This window comes from Saccostrea echinata, unplaced genomic scaffold (genome assembly GCF_033153115.1).
Source record: "Saccostrea echinata isolate AGI-Se365-2 ecotype Australia unplaced genomic scaffold, CSIRO_AGI_Sech_v1 ptg000003l, whole genome shotgun sequence".
NCBI lineage: Eukaryota > Metazoa > Mollusca > Bivalvia > Ostreida > Ostreidae > Saccostrea > Saccostrea echinata.
The window spans coordinates 10,700,137-10,723,230 of record NW_026889752.1 but is presented as its reverse complement, the minus strand read 5'-3'; the positions used below and the strand labels follow the sequence as shown (position 1 = coordinate 10,723,230).

At 33.9% G+C, this 23,094-nt stretch overlaps 1 protein-coding gene across 1 annotated transcript in view; it reads right to left on the bottom strand.

Moving 5' to 3' along the window:
- Nucleotides 1–23,094, bottom strand: part of LOC133178456 (E3 ubiquitin-protein ligase RNF213-like) — a 173,737-nt gene that overhangs the window by 100,932 nt on the left and 49,711 nt on the right. Inside the window, exons 13-17 of the mRNA XM_061313153.1 lie at nucleotides 22,595–22,669; nucleotides 3,594–3,700; nucleotides 1,043–1,184; nucleotides 738–936; nucleotides 202–445 (exon numbers count right to left, since the gene is read on the bottom strand). Of these exons, the coding sequence (XP_061169137.1) occupies nucleotides 202–445; nucleotides 738–936; nucleotides 1,043–1,184; nucleotides 3,594–3,700; nucleotides 22,595–22,669 (767 nt within the window). The remainder of the gene's footprint in view (nucleotides 1–201; nucleotides 446–737; nucleotides 937–1,042; nucleotides 1,185–3,593; nucleotides 3,701–22,594; nucleotides 22,670–23,094) is intronic.

The window sequence follows — 23,094 nt, the reverse complement described above, 5'->3', positions numbered from 1 at the left end:
CAAGACAATATATAGTATTTGTGTGCAAATGCGAAAATTATAAATATTTTAAAATATTCCATTTTTTGAAGGATTCTGTAGTCCTTTTTTTAATGTGTATTTCAGTTCCAATTAGAATATAAAAGATATCTAACAAGCTTTTCAGTGGGGGGACTAGAATTTCTTACATGTAATAATACAAGTAACAATAATGATTTTCACCTCATGAGAGAGATCAATGTGGAACAATCTTGGTTCTATTTTCCCAGGATGCAACGTGTTCTCCAGGAGTACATCCATGATGTCGTCAATGTTAATTTCCCTCTCGTGTAACGGGATAGACACCACTGCCTTCTTGCTTCTGATTACACCACTGTGTAAACTTTCGAGTTTTTCAGCCAATCTTTTCTTGTGTAAACTCTTCCCAACTCCGGCTCTCCAAGATTTCACCACTCTCACTGTGCAACTAAAAATCAGATAGCAGTGGTTTTCAATTATATACATGTATAAATATTTGGGAAAAAAACGTATTAGTTGATATACTATATAATGAATATTTTTTCTTCACAGGATTAATTCAGGAAATTATTACAAAACAATTTGTCTAAATGAAATCTGTAAGACCTAGGCATACGTGAAGTTTAAAGTTGATATTTTCTGAGTTTGAAAACTAACAATATTGATAAAAATGACAGGGAAATTCAAAATATCCGTTTTAAATCGGAGTATCTGTGCTTAATTCATTGAATTTTACACACAGATCAAAGTCAGCTTCAGCTGCAGGGGAAGCACTTGGTCTCCTGATGTCAAAGGTCAGCTTATCCTTGATATATTTTGTCATGTTGTCATGTGTCATCAGAGGAAGAGGGGGGCGTCTATATTTGTCCAAGGCCGCCACAATTCTGGAGTGATACTCCCCCTCTGTGCTACAGACCACCACTAGTTTGTAGGGAATCTCTGCAGAAATATTGAAATACAGGATGTTGATAATAAATATTCAAAGCATGATAAACCTGAGGAATTTTTTTTAAATAAGGCTTCAGTTGGTTTTTTGAAAAACTACCGAGTTCTACAGCTTTCTGCATGTGATGTTCCAGCCTTCTCTTCCCTTTATCACTGACTTCATAATCCAGGAGGTCACCATTGACCAAACAATGGATTTTGTCTGTTGTGTCAAGTACAGCTCTTCTCCAAAATATCTCCACCTAATAAGAAGCATCAAATACTAAATTTAGTAAAATTTATTGACCAAACAATTGATTCTGTCGTAACAAAGACAGCTCTCCTCCAAAATGTCTCCAACTTACAGAAAATGACATTGTTTTTAAGCACAAATATTTATAGATTTTTTTTGTTTGAAACTTATAAACAATATACTGTTGCTTTCTAAAAACATCATTGTACTTTTACTTTCTGAAGAAAAAAATCCAGAAAAAACTACAAAGCAAATGATTCATGATGGCCCGCATTTCGGCAGATGATTGCTGTAAAACTACATTGTGTGGAAAAAGTTTCATTTCCCATCTTTCCTGAGGGTCATGCATGACTCATTTGAACTTGAATCCACACTACATGGGTATTCTGGATATTAAAGTCATAAATGTGTCCATGCTGTTCTGAAGAAGATTTTAAAAATTTTTTTTTTATGATAACATGTATAATATAAGCTTTAACCGCCGATTTCAACCCTATCGTAGTTTCAATGTCAATTATTTGAAAAGAATGAAAAAATAAATGTCACGGGACGTGGCAATGTTTGCATTTCCAAAAGATTGATGCATGCCAGTCTTGAACTTTTTTCATCCAATTTCCAATGTATTCTCATATTAATTAAAAACTTGTTATAGCTCTACTCGAAACATAGGAACTATGGTTTGAACAACGCGGCTAGGATAAGGCTGTCCGAAGAATGTCACAGTGTACCAGCCGCACTAACTTCTCTGAACTACCTAGATATGACGTCATAATGGCATATGACGTCAAGTCACTGCAAATTCGAGCAGACATGACGGGGAACGTGTCATAACTTTTACATTCCTTTCACATCACATGTAGAATTTTTTTACGTTGATGTTTAATTCATGTGTCTGGATTGTTGTTTTAAGGCTGTTTTGATGGTGAATATTTGCAGTATAATATCGTTATTCCTTTTTCTTGTCTAACATGTAGGTATTCAAAAAATTACAAAAAAAAAAATTGTGAAACGCTCCCCCTTACTCGTCTGTAGACAGAGTGAGAATTTATAAATCGTGTATATATTAGACTGGCACAAGTGAATAATAAGGATTAATTGAAGATATTCTGTGTAAATTTACTAGAGAAATATGTCCTCTAACTGAATTTTGCTGGGGGATTGTAGGTAATTTATCCCATTTTGTATAAATTGCGATGAAGAGAGGAAAATGACCCCTTTTATGCGGGTAAGTTGAATTTCTCGTGAAATATTTTCTTAAGATATAAAATTCAGACTTGCCCCCAGCACTTTATATATACCCAAGAGTACGTTTAATTGATTTATGTAACAAGCCGTTCACAATAACTTTGTCTTTCACTTGTGCCGATGCGATTTTTGTGCAACACTTAATAAAATTTATAAGTGTCCGTCACGTGATCAACACTGTCATGTGACATCACGGAAATGCTTTTTTATAATACCTTATTCAACTCTCTTTACAACTTAAGTGTGTATGTATTCATAGATTACAAATTGAAATCAAAACATAGCTCAAAATAAAATAGTATATATCTAATGCATGTTAAGCCTTCGAACAGCCTTAACATAGCTGCGAAATATAAATTAACCCTTCACTCTATTTGGATGCTTGCAAATTTGTATGAGTAGATATTGCACTGCCGCTTTTTAGAAGTAGTTTCTATTTAATTTCTTTATATTCCAATAGCAACTATTTTAATAAATCTTAATATGAACTACCTGAGGTTTCCTGAAAATCAAACGCCTAATGTAACTTGGTGTTCTTGTAAAGCAAATTTCAAAACTTTCCCTATATATTCCCTAAATATTCAAATGCAAAATTGCCAACGCCAATAGTAGCACCTTAGGACCCCCGGGGGCAATGAATTGAACTATCTTTATCTACATTGCCTAAAAAACTTGCATAATAAATACTAATAATGATATCAAAAGTCCTGGTTGTGCTGTTCCAGAGAAGAAGTCATATTTTAGTATGTGTAACATTTGTGACCCTCTATTGTGACCGCTACCTTCACTGAGGTCCATGATTTGAACAACCTTGAATCTGCAATTGAGAATGTTGCATATTAATACAAATAATGAAGGTTCTGTTGACCATTAGAAGAATTTCAGCTGTTTGTTTGTTTTTGTTTTTTTGATTTCCCTGTCTATCTCTATGTATAACATTTAACCCTTTGTGGCCCAATTCCCCCCCCCCCACCCCCCTGCTCAAAAGTCATATTTTAAACGAATCTGAGCATTATTCCCTTAATCCAAGGTTTGAAGGATACTTTGTTACAGAGTTCTGGTTAAAAATACTTAAATATTTAAAAAAAAAAAAAAAAAAAAAAAAAAAAAAAAAAAAAAAAAAAAAACTAAGGAACATAAAAACAGATGAAAAAAATCTAAATAATAAACTGACCTCATCCAGAGTAGTGTGTGGAGTACACATCAGGATCTCATCCGACTGAGGAAGAGGCTGATCCGGATCATGGCTGTATATTGTCAGCACCGTATTCAAAATCTCATCTGAAAATTGGAAGAAATTATTCCCATTTTATATCCTAACCATGAAACCATGAACACATTTCTACAGAAAATGGATGAAAATATTTTATTGAAATCTTTACGGATGAAAAACATTTTGAAAGAAATTTTAAGCCATTTTTATTCAAAGTTTCTAATATATCATACTGTGAAATCACTAATTTTCGTGTGGGGATTAATTTACGCTGTTTACAAGGTATGAAGAGACCCACGAATTCAATTTAAGTCCTCTGCGAAATGTAAAATATATACATAAACACTCAACAATTCTTCAACTACGAAATCAAATCCCCACGAACCCATAGTTTTTTCACAAACCACAAAAATTTGACACCATGAAAATATGTGGTTTTACAGTAGGTAGTCTGATCATTACAATCAAATAAATATGTATCGTTGTTTAGTCTACCTTTTTACAATGTACGAAGTTTTATTGAAATCAAATTAAACTAGAACTGTCAAAAATGGACAAATGCCCCCACTGGGTTTTCCAGAAAAGGTACCAAATCACTAAAAGTATTTTATGGATCTAAAGGTGTTAAAATTTGTTAACTGGCAGTCAAGTCGCCCGCGTGGCGCAGTGGTTAGAGCACCTGCTCTAGAGTTGATCCTTACGTCGCGAGTTCCAATCCACTGCGGGACGTGGAGACCGGTCCTTCGGATGAGACCGTATAAACCGAGGTCCCGTGTCGTAGTGTTGGCACGAAAAAGATCCCTCACTGCTCAATGGCCCTCAGTGCCGAGTAAAGGTATAAATTTGCAGCTTTCCACCGGCAAGTGGTGGCGTCTCCATATGAGAGAAAAAATCTCGAGAGGGACGCTAAATAACAAAATTTATTTATTTTAAATCAATCCAATACTTTACCACCTGAGGAGTACAATATTTACCGAGCCCAAAGGGCTAAACTTTATAGAATTGTCATTAAATTACATTCATTTTTTTGTTCGTTAAACAACAAACAAACAAACAAACAAGAGGCCCATGGGCCACATCGCTCACCTGAGTAACTTTGGCCATGCTGTTCATTACAGACTTCCCCCTTGTAATACCTATTGTGGCCCCTGCCCTACCCCCGGGGGCCATGATTTGAACAATTTAGAATCTACACTCCCCCAGGATGCTTCCACATAAGTTTCAGTTTTTCTGGTCCAGTGGTTCTTGAGAAGATTTTTAAAGATTTTTCCTATATATTTCAAAGTTTCCCTATTGTGACCCGCCCTACCCCCGGGGTCATGATTTGAACAATTTAGAATCTACACTACCCCAGGATGCTTCCACATAAGTTTCAACTTTTCTGGCTCAGTGGTTCTTGAGAAGATTTTTAAAGATTTTTCCTATATATTTCAATGTAAAACTTGGATTCCCTATTGTGGCCCTGCCCTACCCCCGGGGGTCATGATTTGAACAATTTAAAATCTACACTACCCCAGGATGCTTCCACATAAGTTTCAACTTTTCTGGCTCGGTGGTTCTTGAGAAGAAGATTTTTAAAGATTTTTCCTATATATTTCAATGTAAAACTTGGATTCCCTATTGTGGCCCCGCCCTACCCCCGGGGGTCATGATTTTAACAATTTAGAATCTACACTATCCCAGGATGCTTCCACATAAGTTTCAGCTTTTCTGGCTCAATGGTTCTTGAGAAAAAGATTTTTAAAGATTTTTCCTATATATTTCAATGTAAAACTTGGATTCCCTATTGTGGCCCCGCCCTACCCCCGGGGGTCATGATTTTAACAATTTAGAATCTACACTACCCTAAGATGCTTCCACATAAGTTTCAGCTTTTCTGGCTCAGTGGTTCTTGAGAAGAAGATTTTTAAAGATTTTTCCTATATATTTCAATGTAAAACTTGGATTCCCTATTGTGACCCCGCCCTACCCCCGGGGGTCGTGATTTTAACAATTTAGAATCTACACTATCCCAGAATGCTTCCACATAAGTTTCAGCTTTTCTGGCTCAGTGGTTCTTGAGAAGAAGATTTTTAAAGATTTTTCCTATATATTTCAATGTAAAACTTGGATTCCCTATTGTGGCCCCGCCCTACCCCCGGGGGTCATGATTTTAACAATTTAGAATCTACACTACCCCAGGATGCTTCCACATAAGTTTCAACTTTTCTGGCTCAGTGGTTCTTGAGAAGATTTTTAAAGATTTTTCCTATATATTTCAATGTAAAACTTGGATTCCCTATTGTGGCCCTGCCCTACCCCCGGGGGTCATGATTTTAACAATTTAGAATCTACACTACCCTAGGATGCTTCCACATAAGTTTCAGCTTTTCTGGCTCAGTGGTTCTTGAGAAGAAGATTTTTAAAGATTTTTCCTATATATTTCAATGTAAAACTTGGATTCCCTATTGTGACCCCGCCTTACCCCCGGGGGTCGTGATTTTAACAATTTAGAATCTACACTATCCCAGAATGCTTCCACATAAGTTTCAGCTTTTCTGGCTCAGTGGTTCTTGAGAAGAAGATTTTTAAAGATTTTTCCTATATATTTCAATGTAAAACTTGGATTCCCTATTGTGGCCCCGCCCTACCCCCGGGGGTCATGATTTTAACAATTTAAAATCTACACTATCCCAGGATGCTTCCACATAAGTTTCAGCTTTTCTGGCTCAGTGGTTCTTGAGAAGAAGATTTTTAAAGATTTTTCCTATATATTTCAATGTAAAACTTGGATTCCCTATTGTGGCCCCGCCCTACCCCCGGGGGTCATGATTTGAACAATTTATAATCTACACTACCCCAGGATGCTTCCACATAAGTTTCAACTTTTCTGGCTCAGTGGTTCTTGAGAAGATTTTTAAAGATTTTTCCTATATATTTCAATGTAAAACTTGGATTCCCTATTGTGGCCCCGCCCTACCCCCGGGGGTCATGATTTTCACAATTTAAAATCTACACTATCCCAGGATGTTTCCACATAAGTTTCAGCTTTTCTGGCCCAGTGGTTCTTGAGAAGAAGATTTTTTAATGACCCCACCCTATTTTTGTCTTTTCTCGATTATCTCCCCTTGTAAGGGGCCCTTTATTTTAACAATTTAAACTCCCCTTTACCCAAGGATACTTTGTACCAAGTTTGGTTAAAATTGGCCCAGTGGTTCTTGAGAAGAAGTTGAAAATGTGAAAAGTTTACAGACGGACGGACGGACAGACGGACAGACGGACGGACGGACGACGGACAATGGGTGATCAGAAAAGCTCACTTGAGCTTTCAGCTCAGGTGAGCTAAAAACCGACAGTCAAAATTTAATTGAAATTTAATTAAAATTTATGAATGATGAACTAAGCCAGTTCAGCCTAATAATACATTATAATACTAATCATTGTAAAATCTTTGGCTTGGCAAAATATTTAAGTACATGTAGTATGTAAAATCATTTTGTTTACGAATAAAATTATTGATAAGAAATTATGCTCAGGTTATAATATTTTTTTCAATTCAATTAATTGATTCTTATCGAGTGTGTACACCAAATTTACACGTACAATGTACATCAATTTTAAGCGAAACTGAAAGGGCTTATCCTCATTTAAATTGCCATTATATGTCTTTTTTTTATTAAGTACACATGTACTTGTAATTTAGATGTTATTCAATTGAAATTTGTAAGCGTCACTTTTCGAGACATGGTGACAAAATTACAATTAACCTATCAGCGGCCATAACGACTGTAATATGGTTTTGAGATAGAATGTCAGATCCAGTACACCGGAACAAGAGTACGTCAAGGAATAGCAAAATAGACAACTTTGTTGGTCGGAGAATCCTTACAGGTATCACACCGGTAATTGACCAATCAAAATGAACTTAGTAGTTAGTATTCAATTGTAGTTCCATACATAATAGCATCTATTTGTGTATACAAAATAGATGCCTTTATTTTACGAGAAAAGTATATTTGCAGGGACCTATATACTAGTATATAGGTCCCTTGTACGTTGGTTTTTAAGAGTCGGGCTTGGATGACACAGCAAGTGTTGTCTATATAAAGGGTCGGGTTTGTTCTTCACATTCCTTTCTGCTGAACCTTTCAAAGGTAAAGACGCATATCAAATGCTTGCAAAGAATACATCTAATTATTGCTTTGTAATTTTAAAAAATCGTATAATTTTCCATTTATGAATTGTTTTTCAACCATTTTAAATCTTTTATTACTGTTGACGTTTATTAAATAAGGCGGATGATGTTGGATTCAAATTTTTACGAAGCAGACGACGCACACGCGGTTATGCCAAAAAATAATTAATTTACCTTTGTTTTGTTATTAAATGATCAAATATTGGTTATCAACATTAATTATTGTCTTTTTGTTTCATATTGCGTCGAAATCGGAAAATGCAAACCCAGAATAGGGGAACAACAATATGGAAACTCGGTCGGACCTTTCTGTGGACACAGTGAGGATGGGCCCCAATACAAGTCAAAGAAAAGAATCGCAAATAGTCTGTGAACCAGTTGGAAAACCAGACATTGAATATATGTATCATCACAATCCAATACATCAGGTACATCCACCACCTTTGAAATACATAAATCAGTTGAATGTGTACATGTATCATGATTAATCTTTGCCATTGTAGAATGAGACCAAAATATAAGCAATAGACTGCTTATACAGTGTATAAATATTGCTTTTAAAAAAATCATTGCTTAAAGTGTTACCTTTCAAGCTTATGGTGAAGAATTTTATTTCTGTTTTTTTCTAAAGAAAGGGGGGGGGGGCTTACAAAAAAAAAAAAAAAAAACCTATTAAGTTAAGTTTCAACTAAAAGTACCAGAAAGTCAAGTTGAAAACAAAATAGATATAACTAACCAGTTAATCCTACAAAATTATGTCACAATAAAATAATCTTTCAAAAATACATTCAAATCATATTATAATTTTACCATAGAATTCTCTCAAAATAAGGACAAAAGACTTGCAGTTGCCTGGAATTGTTCAAAACTAAGGTCAAAATAATTCAATAGATTTTGCATAGATGCTATTGTTAGGTGCACATTGTACAGCAGCCTTAACTTTGCCATATGTCCGGTTATACTAGTAGAATGTTCTGGACCTATTATATATTTATATTAGCTGGTTTCTATTTGTGAGAGGATTAAATTTGGTTTTTGTATAAATTCAGGTAGTATGATATATAACAGATACAATGTTCTGTGTCATTGTAAAAGTAGAACTTGGTGAATCTTTCAAATCCAACTATTAGACACTACTTACAACAGGGCTCAGACTAAACAATGATTTGTTTGGAGAAAGAATTAATTTATGAAAGCATCAAAACCAATGAAAGCCCTAAAATTCTTGTTTCATGAAAGAATTTGTAATTGAAGTTAGAGCACTAGATTATATATATATAAAAAAAAAAAAATTAATAAAAGGGAGAATGAAACCACCTATCTTGCCCAGAAAAGAGTATTGTTATATTTATTTAAATGCTCCAGGGCTTTCCTGGATTTCAGTGCTTTGTATTCATGAAATTTTAGACTAATGTTGTTGACATTTAGGAGGCTCTGATATATAGGTAAGTCATAAGATCAGTTGCATATCTTTAGTTATTACAGATTTACACAGCTTCCAACTCAATATATATGACTTGAATCAGGGGGAACCTAATTGTGTGGGGACTGGGAGCAGTAAACCTCTAGAAAGGGCCTTTCTCAAATCTCGTATCTTTAGGTGCTCTCATTGAGGATTCTATTTGCTAGCTATTAAATTGGAAAAAATGATCTTGTAATACAAAAAGGGGGGGGGGGGATTTATCATTGTTTAACCACATAATTTATCAATCTCATTGATTAAGTTTTAATGAAAAGGAAAATGCAAAATATTTTTAGATAAACATTCATTTTCTATTACTGGAATAAGAATATCTTTGTTATGATCCTGTAGAGTGCAAATGTAATGTTGGAAATTGCAACATCTTGTACAAGAATGTTTTTGTGATCACTTATTTATGAATACATGTATACCTTAGTGACCAATTATTAAATCAAAAAAGTCAATACAACCAAACCTCATTGTCTTGAACTTATGGGACAAGAAATAACTTTCAATTGAGATATCGGATATTTGAGATGTCAAGGGAAAAATGCTCGAGGAGTAGGTGCCAGTCTGGAGTAACCATGTAATTTAAGATTTCAGTCTTCCAAATACCAGATAAAATTACAATTACTTCTGTAAAGCAATTAAAACTTATACAACATTCATCAGATTGTATGTTGCAAAATGAATATATGGCCTTATTTTAATTATATTTAGTTGTCTTTAGACATCAGAAGTGACCCAAAGAAAGACTTTGTCAAGTACATGTACCTTAAATTTTTAATAATGTAGCAATTATTTCTCATAAGTCCAAGAAGGATGCTTAAATTTTGTAATTTTATACAGATAATGCTGATTGTTTGACTTCGGGCATTGGGCTACATTTTAAGGTGTTTGGATCTGAAAACTCCTAGCAGGGTGCTTATATTTTGTAATTTTGTACATGTATATAATGCTTATTCTAAGACTTCAGGGTGTGCATTTGGTTTACATTTTTAATGAGTTTGGTTTTGTTTTTAATCAGAACACCAGAAAAATATAATTTCCTTTTTTGGATCAAGTCCATATTGATAGCAGTACTAGTTATATTCAGGCTCATTGCATATGAAAATATATCTCCAATTGGTGTCATTAATAATCAAACATCTATACCTAAAAGAATTTTATACTTTACTATGCATTTTGTACTACACTGGAACAATATGGTCATGCAGAGCTGTATAGAGTTCTGATGCGCATACATGTGTCACAGGCATTAATAATGTTTATTGAAAGACTCTTTATCAGAGGTAAAGGAATTAGCACATAAGTAAAGATTAGTTGAGTATACTAGTATGACAAGCATCTGTAATAAAATTGCAGCCTAAAAATCACAGGTTCAAATTGGCACCGTCAAAGTGCCAGATATCTTCATTGCAGCTAAACTGGTTATTGCTAAGTATAAATTTGAATAAGCTTGCTACATGTATCAGGTAATGTATCTTTTTCTAGGAATATCATTAAGACCAGCATATGTTTTCAAAATATCATTATAATTGACAGTCCTACAACCATTGGTAACCATCAGTAAGTAGTGTGATATATTCTTATAATTGTGTAATCCACATTTGTGTTGGGAATCTCCCAAGAAACTACATATTTGGGTATCAATAGGAATATAGCAAGATTCAACCTTGAAACTGGAGTTTTTAAAATGTAATTAAGGATTTCAAATAGCTCTGCTTAAATTTGCTAATTAGAGAGTGAATGTGTCACCTTCGGTGACATGAAACTTGGTTCATCAAATAGCAGCATATGCATTGGCTTTCCTAGCAATTTTCATGGATTGAGAATTATGCTATATGTAATGATAATGAATGAAACTCCCCCCTATTTGGTTATAAATCCAGATATTTGTTTTGATGAATTACGACCTATATATAAAACTTGCCTTGGCTAATGGACAATTCAAAACAAAATTAACAAGCAATGGTAAACTTCATGTAAATGCATTACAAGGTGGAATATACATTTGTGAGGCAGGATAGTAGGGAAGTTTCTTTCTACTACAAGACCAAAGCTTTATAAGGCATTGAGGGAATAGGTGAGATACATGACATTATATATATATATGATATCATATCACAATATCAAGTCTCTTTTAAAGTCATCATTTCGTAAGTTCTATGGTCGATACAATGACCTTGTCAGCAAATAAAATCTATCACTAAGTCAAATGCTGACTGATGTTTTTCATACTTCCTGGTAGTTGTTAGACCATTAATATTATTTACACACTGAATTATCGACAGATTTTTCTGTTATTTCCCTGTCATGATAAGGACACGGCAGGTGTGACCGGTCGGCAGAGGATGCTTACTCCTCCATGGCACCTGATCCCACCTCTATGATTCAGAGGTTTCAGAGATGTTTGCTCTGCTCCACATATTTCATTGGCAAGTTTTGCTTACTTAATGTGTTATAGCACCTTTCTTAATAGAGGGAAATTCAAAATTAATTCCAAGTCTGCTTAAGGATGAACACATCCATACATCAAGATGTGTGCAAGTACCCATTGGGGAGGGGGGTCTTGGGCAGTATTGGTCGTGGAACAGTTGACTTGTTTTGCTTCCCCCAATGTGTGGGGTGACTGCAATCTGTGCCAGCTTGCAGTCATGTGGCGTCTGCGCACACCAAGTCAACTGATAACTGAATATTTGTGTGAAACTTGTACTGAACTGTCACCTTGTTGATATGCTAATGCTAGTGTAAACTAAGCTAATAAGCTTACTCTTGGTGACAGTGATATATACTTTAGAGCTGTAATATATAGTACTAGTTTGAAATATGAAAAAGTTTGATATTTGAAGTTTGAGATGTTTGATCTATGAAGTTTGAGATATTTGATATATATTATGTACAAGATTTCATATGTGAAGTTGAAATGATTGATATTTAAAGTTTGAGATATGACTTTGATTTTGAACAGTTTGTATGTTGATTTTGAACAGTTTGTATGTGTGCTGACCCTCCGCGGTAAACCCGGGACGGTTAGAATTTGAAACACACATGGTGTTTGAATTTGGTGGGATTGCCCAGTTGAAATGGCATCCCACAATGTTTGTATTTTCTTGTGCCACGGCCAATACTCGCCACAATAAATAAGTATAAATTCTATACTGAGTTTTGTGTCATTTTCTCTGTATAAATAATAAAGAAATATTTTTTTTATTGTGAGAATTTTTTTATTTTCCCTTATTCTATTTTTACATTTTTGGTATATGTGCTTAGGATATTTTCTGTACTTTGTAAAATATGAAAGGTTTTTGACAGGAACTATTTCTTTCGTGGCATAGGAAGCCACTTCCTGGGGTGCACACAGGATGTTTATAAACACATTGAATACACGTGGTTTTGAGGGTATTCCTGTTTGCGGATGGAAAAAAAATCAGAAAATGCCGTGTACGTACCCTATTTTTTGGTGTCAGCTGATGTGACTGGTAACGTTTAACACTTCCTGCTAAATATTTTTTCATGAATTCGAATACCTGATTTTTAATGATTTTTTATTCTATATAGAATTACATAGTGAAGACAGTTACCGGTGTGATACCTTACATGTATGCACTGCCCCGACAAAAATAATTCAAACTAGATAAAACTTTATCAGATGTTTTGGAAAATAGCCATTGTAAGTGTTGGAAGATGAGCGCTATGTAGCCAGAAATTAAAATCTGCCACAATACGCAGGGACTCACATAGGTCTCACATGGGTCAATAATACATTGCCTTATAATTAAAAATATATGCAGAATTGTCCGATAGCTGACGTCCTCTAATCATGTCAAATTATTTTCATAAAACTTTTGAAATCTTACAACTTCTACATCTACGTGTAATATTAACACAAATCACTATAATTCAAAAGAATAGTAGGAATAATTCATTTCCAGTAGTTTACTACTATTTAAAATCGTCTCAGGGACATTGGAAATTAATCCAGCACAATTAAAGTTCAACTACTGCATGAGTCTTTACTGTATATTAAGTCATTTCCTGTGTATACGGATTAGCAGAGAACACGACGGTGTATTCCCCGAACGTCTATTCGCTAAAGCAACAGTATAATTATCACACTCAATGAAGGAGCCCTCCAAGGGATATAGATAGAGTTTATCTATATGAATAAACTACCTGCATTTATGACTGTGTTTAATTGGAAAAATATATCAATATATCCTATGAAATGAATTAAATATCTCAAAGGTGTTAAATATTTCTTTTATATTTAATTTATTTTTAAATGAGTTTTCAAAGCATTTATTCTAAATACGTTTCATAATAAACTTTGTTTATTTAAATGAAAAAATCAGGTCAGTCTTCTTTTCAAAATATCATTTAATTCTTCTCAATATATCCTATTAAATAAGTTTTTTCATGGTACTAAATAATTTTTTATTTCTATTCATTTTTAATGTTTTAGTGTTTCAAAGCATCAACTGTTATATATTATTATAATAATCTATACCTGCATTTAGACAGCCAAAAAAAAAAAAACGTTCATGTCATTTTTCTTTTTAATATATCCTATTAAATCTTTTTTTCAAATTATCCTATTAAATGAGATAAATTTTTGATGGCGTTTTTTAATTTCCACTTTTAACTAAAGGTTTCAAAGCATTTACTCTAAATACATTTAATATAACAATAGATCATTTCAAAATCAATTTAATTCTGCACGGTAAAACTCAAATCTTAAAATAATTTACATTTTGGTAAAAAAAAATTACCAAGAAGTTTAATATTCAATAATTTGAAAATAAATCACTTTACTATGAATTTTGAATATGATGTCAACGAACAACATATATTTAATGGCAATGACGCTGATTAGATCAGTTCACTTTGAAGGTTAAATGAAAATTAGAAGGAATCCCTATGTTCTGAATTCGTCCAAGCATCCAAAATGGGACCATCGACCTCATGTCCTGCACAGTCTCCTCATCAGAACTGTTACAAGTGGGATTGTGATAGTGAAATAAAACCGTGCTGATGACATGAGGCATAAAGTGCAGTAAATGTAAAGAAATAAAAATGCTAATGTGTATTTCAGTCGTGAAAAACTAAGTTCTCCGTGTTTAATGTACATATAAAAATCTTATATAAAACATTGCTTAAAATGTGATGTAAATAAAGAGTGCAGCAGGTGTTAGGTAAAAAAGTAACGTTTTTAAATAATAAACATACTATCACTTTACATGTATTGTGCCATGATGTTAACATTAAAATGTGTTTGAAGTAAAAAATATTTATTATATGAAAAATACTTGTTCAGTGTCTTGAATTATAGTAGTTTTATTATTTAATCAAATAAACGGTTGAGGCTATCCGGTACCGCTTGCAGGGTGGCTGGCAGGAGTTATCTCTCCATAAGTGCGTACGAGTTATCTCGCATTACAACGGTGATCCCCATGAATTTATACCCTTATTAAAAAGTTCCAGATCAATCGTTCTATAGAAAGGTTAATGTTTATTTAATATGTAAAACGTAATAATTAAGAAAAATAAAGGGAGACAGACAATTAAAGTCCTCTAATTGTTGATTTAGGAGCATATAGTGCATTCGAACTTGGGGGGGGGGGGGGTGGAGGGCGAGGGGGTATTGTCACAATAATTTTAACATTATATAAGAGACTTACGGAGCTCTCTCTCTCTCTCTCTCTCTCTCTCTCTCTCTCTCTCTCTCTCTCCACAAAAAATGTATGATGAAGTTTATTTTCTAAATTATTTAATTATTTTTATATATATATTATTTAATGTACACATTCATTTTTATTTATTTTATTTATTTTTGTAATTACACACCTTTTGTTTATCACTCGAGACTGCGATGTTTTCAGTTACCTTTTGTCATTATTCTTTTCTTTTGACAAATTTTTACTCGCTTTGTCATTCTCGCAGACATGGCACTATAACAGAACGTCTTCTTTCTTGAAATTGAAACTCTTATAAATCAAGGTACAAAAAATTTGGGAATTTTAACCCCCCCTCCATGTATCAGAATGCCGGTGTGCAAAGACTCTACATAGACCTTTTATTATATACTTATTTACAATTTAATCAAGGATCGAAAGGAAGTGTTTTTAATGTCTCCAAGTTATTAACAGTTCTCTCTGTCTCTCTATGTCTCTCTCTCTGTCTGTCTGTCTCTCTCTCTCTCATTTAATCTAATTTTCAGACACTCTTTGTTAGCTTTCTAGTCATCATATTCTAATTCACCGAAAATTTTTCTGTTTATTTTTAAAATATAATTCATCTCATATTTTCACAGTGAGCATAACAATTCCATGATAACCTTGTACAATTTACTAATAATGATAGCGTTTATAATATAGGTCCAACAAGTATTTCAAAACTATCCCAAAAATAAAATTCGGCACTTATATGTATGCCCCCCCCCATGAAAAAACTAAAATTCTTAAACCAGTGATATTTATTTTCTTTAATGCATATTAATATGAATAAAGGAATGTTTTAACGCCGAGAATCAACGTTTGATAGTTCTAAACATGTGTATAAAAGTTAAGACATACTAAAATCACCTCTACCGACCGCCTAAGTTTTGCTAAGATTGTCATATCTAAGCACGCTTTTAGTTAGGGTATTAAATCAACACTGTACATTTAGCATGGTGTTAGACTTAAGTACCCTTTATGTTACGACCCCCCAGAAAATGAAACTTCCCACCTCTAACAGGTACTACATTATGTAGCTTGTCACTGTAAAATGTACAGATATCAAGTTATGATACTTCCTACCTCTAACAGGTACCAGATTTTTAAAGCTACCTACCTCTAACAGGTACCAGATTTTAATACTTCCTACCTCTAACAGGTACCAGATTTTAAAGCTACCTACCGCTAACAGGTACCAAATTTCAAATCTACCTACCTCTAACAGGTACCAGATTTCAAATCTACCTACCTCTAACAGGTACCAGATTTCAAAGCTACCTACCTCTAACAGGTACCAGATTTTAAAGTTACCTATCTCTAACAGGTGCCAGATTTTAAAGCTACCTACCTCTAACAGGTACCAGATTTCAAACCTACCTACCTCTAACAGGTACATGTAACAGATTTCAAAGCTACCTACCTCTAGGAGGTACCAGATTTTAAAGCTACCTACCTCTAACAGGTACAAGATTTTAAAACTACCTACCTCTAACAGGTACCCGGGTTCAAAACTACCTACCTCTAACAGGTACCAGATTACAGGACTACCTACCTCCTACAGGTACCAGATTGCAAAACTATCTTCCTCAAATACTACTGCTGCTAATCTCCATTATGTACCAGATAATGAATCTACCTACCTCTAACATTAGATTATGAAGCTTCTTTCTTGTAAGAGGTACCAGATTATAAAGCTACTCACAGGCAATGGGTTATAAAACTACCTACCTGCATGAGGTACCAGATTATGAAGTTCCCTACCTGTAAGAGATACCAGATTACGAATCTAACTACCTCTAACAAATACCACATTTAGAAGCTGCCCACCTCTTACAAGTACCAAAATATGAAACTTTCTTACTGTAAGAGGTACAGTATTATAAAATTTCCTATCTACATGATGTACCAGATTATGAAGCTACCTACCTGTAAGATTCCAAAATATGAAGTAACTTACTTCTTACAGCCACCATATTATGAAGCTACATGTACCTTCCTGTAACAGGCACTAAATTATGAAGCTACCTACCTACCATATTATGAAGCTCTTTACCTTTAACAGGTAGCAGATTATGAAGCTACCTACCTTTAAGAGTGTTATGTAGTTTTTTTTAATTTAATTGTCGTGTACATGTAAATCACACAAGCATATCTGTCAAAGCCTATTTTATGCAGCGCGATTGTCAATGTACATATTGTCGTCCTGTTCATATTGTCTATACATACTACATGTACATGTACTTGTACTAATGTGACGAGTGCAAATAACATGATATTATATAAATTCATAAAAAAAGACCAGGAATCTCTCTCTCTCTCTCTCTCTCTCTCTCTCTCTCTCTCTCTCTCTCTGAAACTTCAATCAAATCCCCACTTTCTGTCAAAAAAGAACTTTCATCACTTTCGCCTCACTGATATATAAAAATTGTCGACCTCAAACACCAATAACTTCAGTACATGTATAAAAATGAGGCAAAAAATAATTTCCGGATAAACATTACTACTGAATTAAAACTTTATTTCAATTTCCAAGTATATATAACAAGAAAAAAAATAGGTTGGTTTATCAGATATCAAATATCTCAAGAATTACGGTATCTTGACATATCATAGTGATGTACATAATGTACATCAATACTGGACACAATTTTTCTGACCAAAACATTTTCTCCCTACTGTATTGCGAGTTATGAAAATTGTTTACTTATTTAAGTGGCGTACACTTTGTCTATCCTTCTGTTTGTATGTCTGTGTGTGTTTGTGTGTGTTAATCTCTCTCTCTCTCTCTCTCTCTCTCTCTCTCTCTCTTTAAAACCTTAGTAAATATTCTTCAACACAATATATCGGCCACAAAATGTGCAAATGTTCACAACAAATACATATTGTTGCCGACGACAAAATGTGCCGATGCTCGACTGTACATTTTGTCGTCTATTATGCAGGATGAAAAAAGGCTCAGTAAATATTGTCGCATCAATATGTACCGATGGTCGATAATATGTCCAGTGAGGGTAGGTACATATTGTCGCTGACAACAAGATGTACAGAATGAAAATACTTTTTTCCGAGCATAACTTTTTACTATTGAAATGTTCATGGAAGGCTGCCCCCCCCCCCCTTTTGTTGTAGTAATTAAAGTCAATTAAGGGTAATGTAGTATTGTATGAATAAAAATTGGTACTGAAAGAACCTTAACACCCCCTCCCCCCAAAGGATTTTTTTTTGCTTGTCAAGCTTTTTCAGGTAAGTTGAATTTTTTTCTTTGGCTGCCACCCCCCCCCCCTTTAAAAACGATGCTACGCCCCTGACCGTCACAGCCCTGTCTAGCAACATAAAGCTTGACCCAGTGGCCAAGAATTTCACAAATCTTCACAAAACACCGTTACTCATTACAACTTTGTACTTTGTTTGACCCTAGATGCACAGGAGCAGAAAAAGAGATTTACTATAGGTTCACTATACATGTATATTATAAATAGAGCCACTATAAATAACCAACAGAACCACCTAATAATCAATAGAGCCCGAACCTTAATAACGGAAACCCTGATCCAGAGGCCATATATTTCACAATTTTGGAAGAGGAGCCCTTGCTTATCATAACTATGCACTTACTATGTATTATAAAGACCCAGGAGTAGATTTTCAAAGAATTACAGCATTCACTTTATGATCAATAGAGCCCCTCTCTAAGCACCAGAACCCCTGATCCTAAGGACGTGATTTTACAGTTTTACTAGAGCTCTCAAGGCCGTAACTACCACTGAGGCAAGTGAGCCAAATGCCCCACTAAGATTTTAGCGTTTTCTGAGAAGTGAATATTTGAACTGTAATAATGTTTGACTTCGCACTAAATTAATACTTTCAATTTTTGTTTCAATTCCTGTAAATCAGGTGCTTCATTATAGTTTAAGAGGAATGTAAAAAAAAAAATCAAAGCATCTGAAAACTTTCGAAGATTAAAGTCTTTAATTTGCTAAAATCCAGTTTTTGGACCCCCCCCCCCCCCGGTCAGGACACTACCCTGCACCCGCTTAGGAATCGGGTGTCCCCCCTACCCGAACCATTACCTCACTAAAAATTTTAGCCTAGTTACGGCCTTGATCTTATTGCTTGATATAATCATACCAACAGTTTGACTGTTTGATGTTCAGGAGTAAGATTTTAAAGATTGCAATACTTTTTATTGTTTTGACCCCACCTCTTAGGCCCCAGGGAGAACAAACCATGAATTATTAAAGTTTTGTTTTCCTTTGCCCTAGATGTTCTATGCCAAAATTGCAATACATTCAGCCATTCATGAGAAGAAACAGCATGAGAATGTAAAAAGTTTTGACCGATGCACGACAGAAGGTGACGGACAAACAACAAATGATGACTCAGGGGACCCTATAAACTAATAAAATCTTTAATTCACAAAGTAATGGATTGTTGGCATATAAATAAGATATAAATCCTTCTTGCTATTCTTCCAATTAAGCTTTTTTGTACAAATTTTCTGTATATTCCCATGAAAATGTTACTCCCCTCTCTTCCCCCATCCTACACAAAGGGGTGATGATAAATGCGCAATAATGCCAATTATGTTACCCCTACTGATCTTGAGAATATTGAAGATTTTTCAATTTTATTTTCATGTAAAAGACAGGTTTCCATAAGGCTGGTTTTTTTGCCCATATTGAATTTTAAATTAATTTAATTAGTAATGTCTAGTAATGTTTCCTCTGTTATATTTTATAATTTATTTGCAAAACCAATGTATACTGGTCACGTGACCAAGGGGTTATCTAAAGAGTCCCTCTAAAAGCGTCTAAGAGGGTTATGACAATTTATTAGATGTAGTAGACTATTCATTTTGAAAAACCAAATGTAGATTAACAGTATATCATCAGGGAACATAGAACAGGACTGAAGTAACACAAAAGGCTAACTGATTTAATATTTTTTGGAAAAGAACACTTCTGTAATTGTAGCCATAAAAATTCAATGGAAATTGTGTACACTTTCTTGTTCGATATATTTGCTATTTATAATGACATAAAAAGGTATGAAAAACAATCAGTCATGAAAACAAAAGCTTTCAATATTAAGAAATATCAGATATTGTGACGTATTATTAAAACAACTTTGCTTGCAACTCCTACATGCATTTACAAGTATGGAAAAAAGACCTCTACTCAACATAAGTAAGCACATCGATTTCAAAGTATTTGATTTAGATAGACACATAGAAAGTGTAAAAATCTCTTAAATTGTTTTGCATGGCTAATGGGATTTTTAGATTAAAAATTCATTGTGCATTCAGAATTGATTCTGAAAGTGTATACTATGCACTATAATAAATAGGCAGTTATACATTATTTACATGATTGTATATAATGCATAAAGATTTATAGATATAAAAATAGAAATTCCCATACACATTTTTTTATATTATATCTTATTTACAGAAATTGGATGCAAGATTTGTCTTTTATCAAACTTCATTTTTATAAACATTTTTTATATTCTTAAGATATATCCTTTGAATCCATGTCTGTGCCTATTTTCATGTGGAACGTATCTTCAAAATGTTTCTGAAACCGCAGTTACCAAATTGTGTTCATCAACCAATAGTTCTTGATCATACGTTGCACTGAAAATACAAACCAGTGATTGGGGGGGGGGGGGGGGGGGGGGTAAATGGCAAGTGTCATTGAAAGATACTAGTATCTACAGATATCTCATGAAGATACATGGCATGATTGAATTCTTGCTCTCAACAGATCAGAATTATCTTAGTTTATATTTAGAGATTCTGTTTGTTTTATTGGAGACAACTTTTTTTACCATTACTTTAATTTGTTTGGCTAAATTATATACCGACTCTCAAAAAAAAAAAACGTTCAAAAGTTTCATCAACTACGTACTCTTTTACAAAATGTAGAAAGTGTCCTAATGTCTTCATTTAAGTACATTTTTACTGTGTCCCAGGGATGACCATTCAAAAAATCTCCCCTGACATCTGAGGTGCTCCTTCAGTCGCAGATTACAAAAGTCTTTGCAACACTAAAGATACGCGTTGGATTGCACATTTATCTTCAATATCCAGGTGTAAAAAGTAGAGAAAATGTTTCTTTCTCGCAAATTCACCACCAGGGAGAGATAAACGGCTTATGGTAGGGACTTTCAGCAATTCTTTTTTCAAAACTACAACTGACTCAAACCTCTTCTTTTGGATCTTATTGCAGCCCCATACCTACTCCTGAGGGCCATGCTATGAACAAGTGGAATATGCACTACTTGAGGATGTTTGCATATTATATGTCTAATCATGGTTCTGCTGCTCTTTTAAGCAAGATTTTGCAAAAAAAAAAAAATCGTAAAAATTCGCAGTATAAATTTGATTCTGTATTGGTTTTCAAACCTATCCCTCATGATCAAACTTTAAACAACCTTGAATCAACACTGTCTAACCTTACACATAAGTTTGAACTTTTTTGGCACAATAGCTTTGGAGAATACCCAACCATGTTTCCACTATTTCTGAATTATTTCCCCTTGAAAGATAGTGTAGCCTTTCATTTGAACAAAAAAATAATTATTCTAATCACCAAGATTGTAAATGGGAATGGATAACGTACAGATGACATACAATATACAGACAGACAGACAGGCAGTCAGACGCTGAACACTCTAATCAGAAAAGGTTACTTAAGCTTGCGTCTTATGCTGTTTTGAGATAAAACTGTCATTATGTCAACCAAAACAAAGTCAAGCGACATATTCTTACTCCTAGACCTAAAATTTTGTCCACGAATATTCTCACAGATGGCTTAGAGAATTTTAATGGAATTTCAGAGATAGTCACCAACTCTAAATGTGCAATTTAGGTTTATGCACAGCAAAATCAAATGGCTTAAAAAGTTTTCAGGAATAAATTGTAATACTAAAATTCATCCAATTAAATTGCTTTGTTATGTTTGATTTATTATTCAAATCAATTAAAAATGTGTTTTACTAGAGACTTTAACGTTTAAATAACAGCAGCAAGTAAAGGAACTAGATTATAACTGTCAAAACCATTTTTTGCTTGCTGTACTTGATTCAAATGATTTTCTTATCTGTCGCTGATATATACTTTAATTTCGCTCTGTAATCTTGATCAATCTTTTCAAAAAATTAAATTTTTCCTGTCATCTCACACCGTGCCTTCTAGCGTAGCTGAGGTGGATTGAAAATGAATTTCAAACTAGAATTTCAATCCAATATTTTCTCGGACGTCCGTGCCAAATTGTACCCGCCCATTCCATTGTCTATCATTAAATGTTTTGATTGTAACAGACGGATATGAAGTAAGCTGTATATTTCCAATTTTGCCAGTTAATGTTCCGCGGTCTTAAAAAGCAGAAGGAGAATTTTTGAAAGAATTTCAAAGGTTTTTTTAAAAATTATTTTTCATATCAACCATGGCAACAATGTTCGTCAAAATCAAAAAAGAACGAGATCTACTTGTATGCCGTTTCCTAATGAAATCAAAATTATAAAAGAGTAGCGTTAAAAAATATACTGATATATGGACCAAAAAACACCTTACAAATAGCTAAAGAGCAGAAGGAAAATTGAATACCTTGCGGAGAAAGTAACAGATTTGGTAACCCTCTTTGAAAACAAGGTAGGAATGGACGGCTCACAATAAATGATTCTGAAAAAAGAAATTAAGAGTTTTATGGCCATAATGCTCACTTTTGTCAGATCTCTCTTTCTAACCAACGAATTTCGTAAAAGATCCATTATTGCGTGTGACCTTAAATGCATGACTTTAACAATTTTTTTTCTTTCTGAGGTATATATATGTATAATGCACAAATGTGTAGTTGCTTTCTTTGCAAACTCAAGTTTATATATTTATTATATCAAAATCAACTCTGACTTCAGGAACGGATTTGAATTCTCTTTACAAAATCAAGGATGTTGCTAAATCGGTTTAAAAATAGTGCTATATTGTTCCTGTAAAAGATATTAGGAAATGTTAGGAAATTATTTGTTGTTTTATTTTAGGTCAAAGTGGGATTTTAGCAACTCAAGAGGTACAATTTCACAGAGCCCTTGGAGAGGTGAAGATTGTGC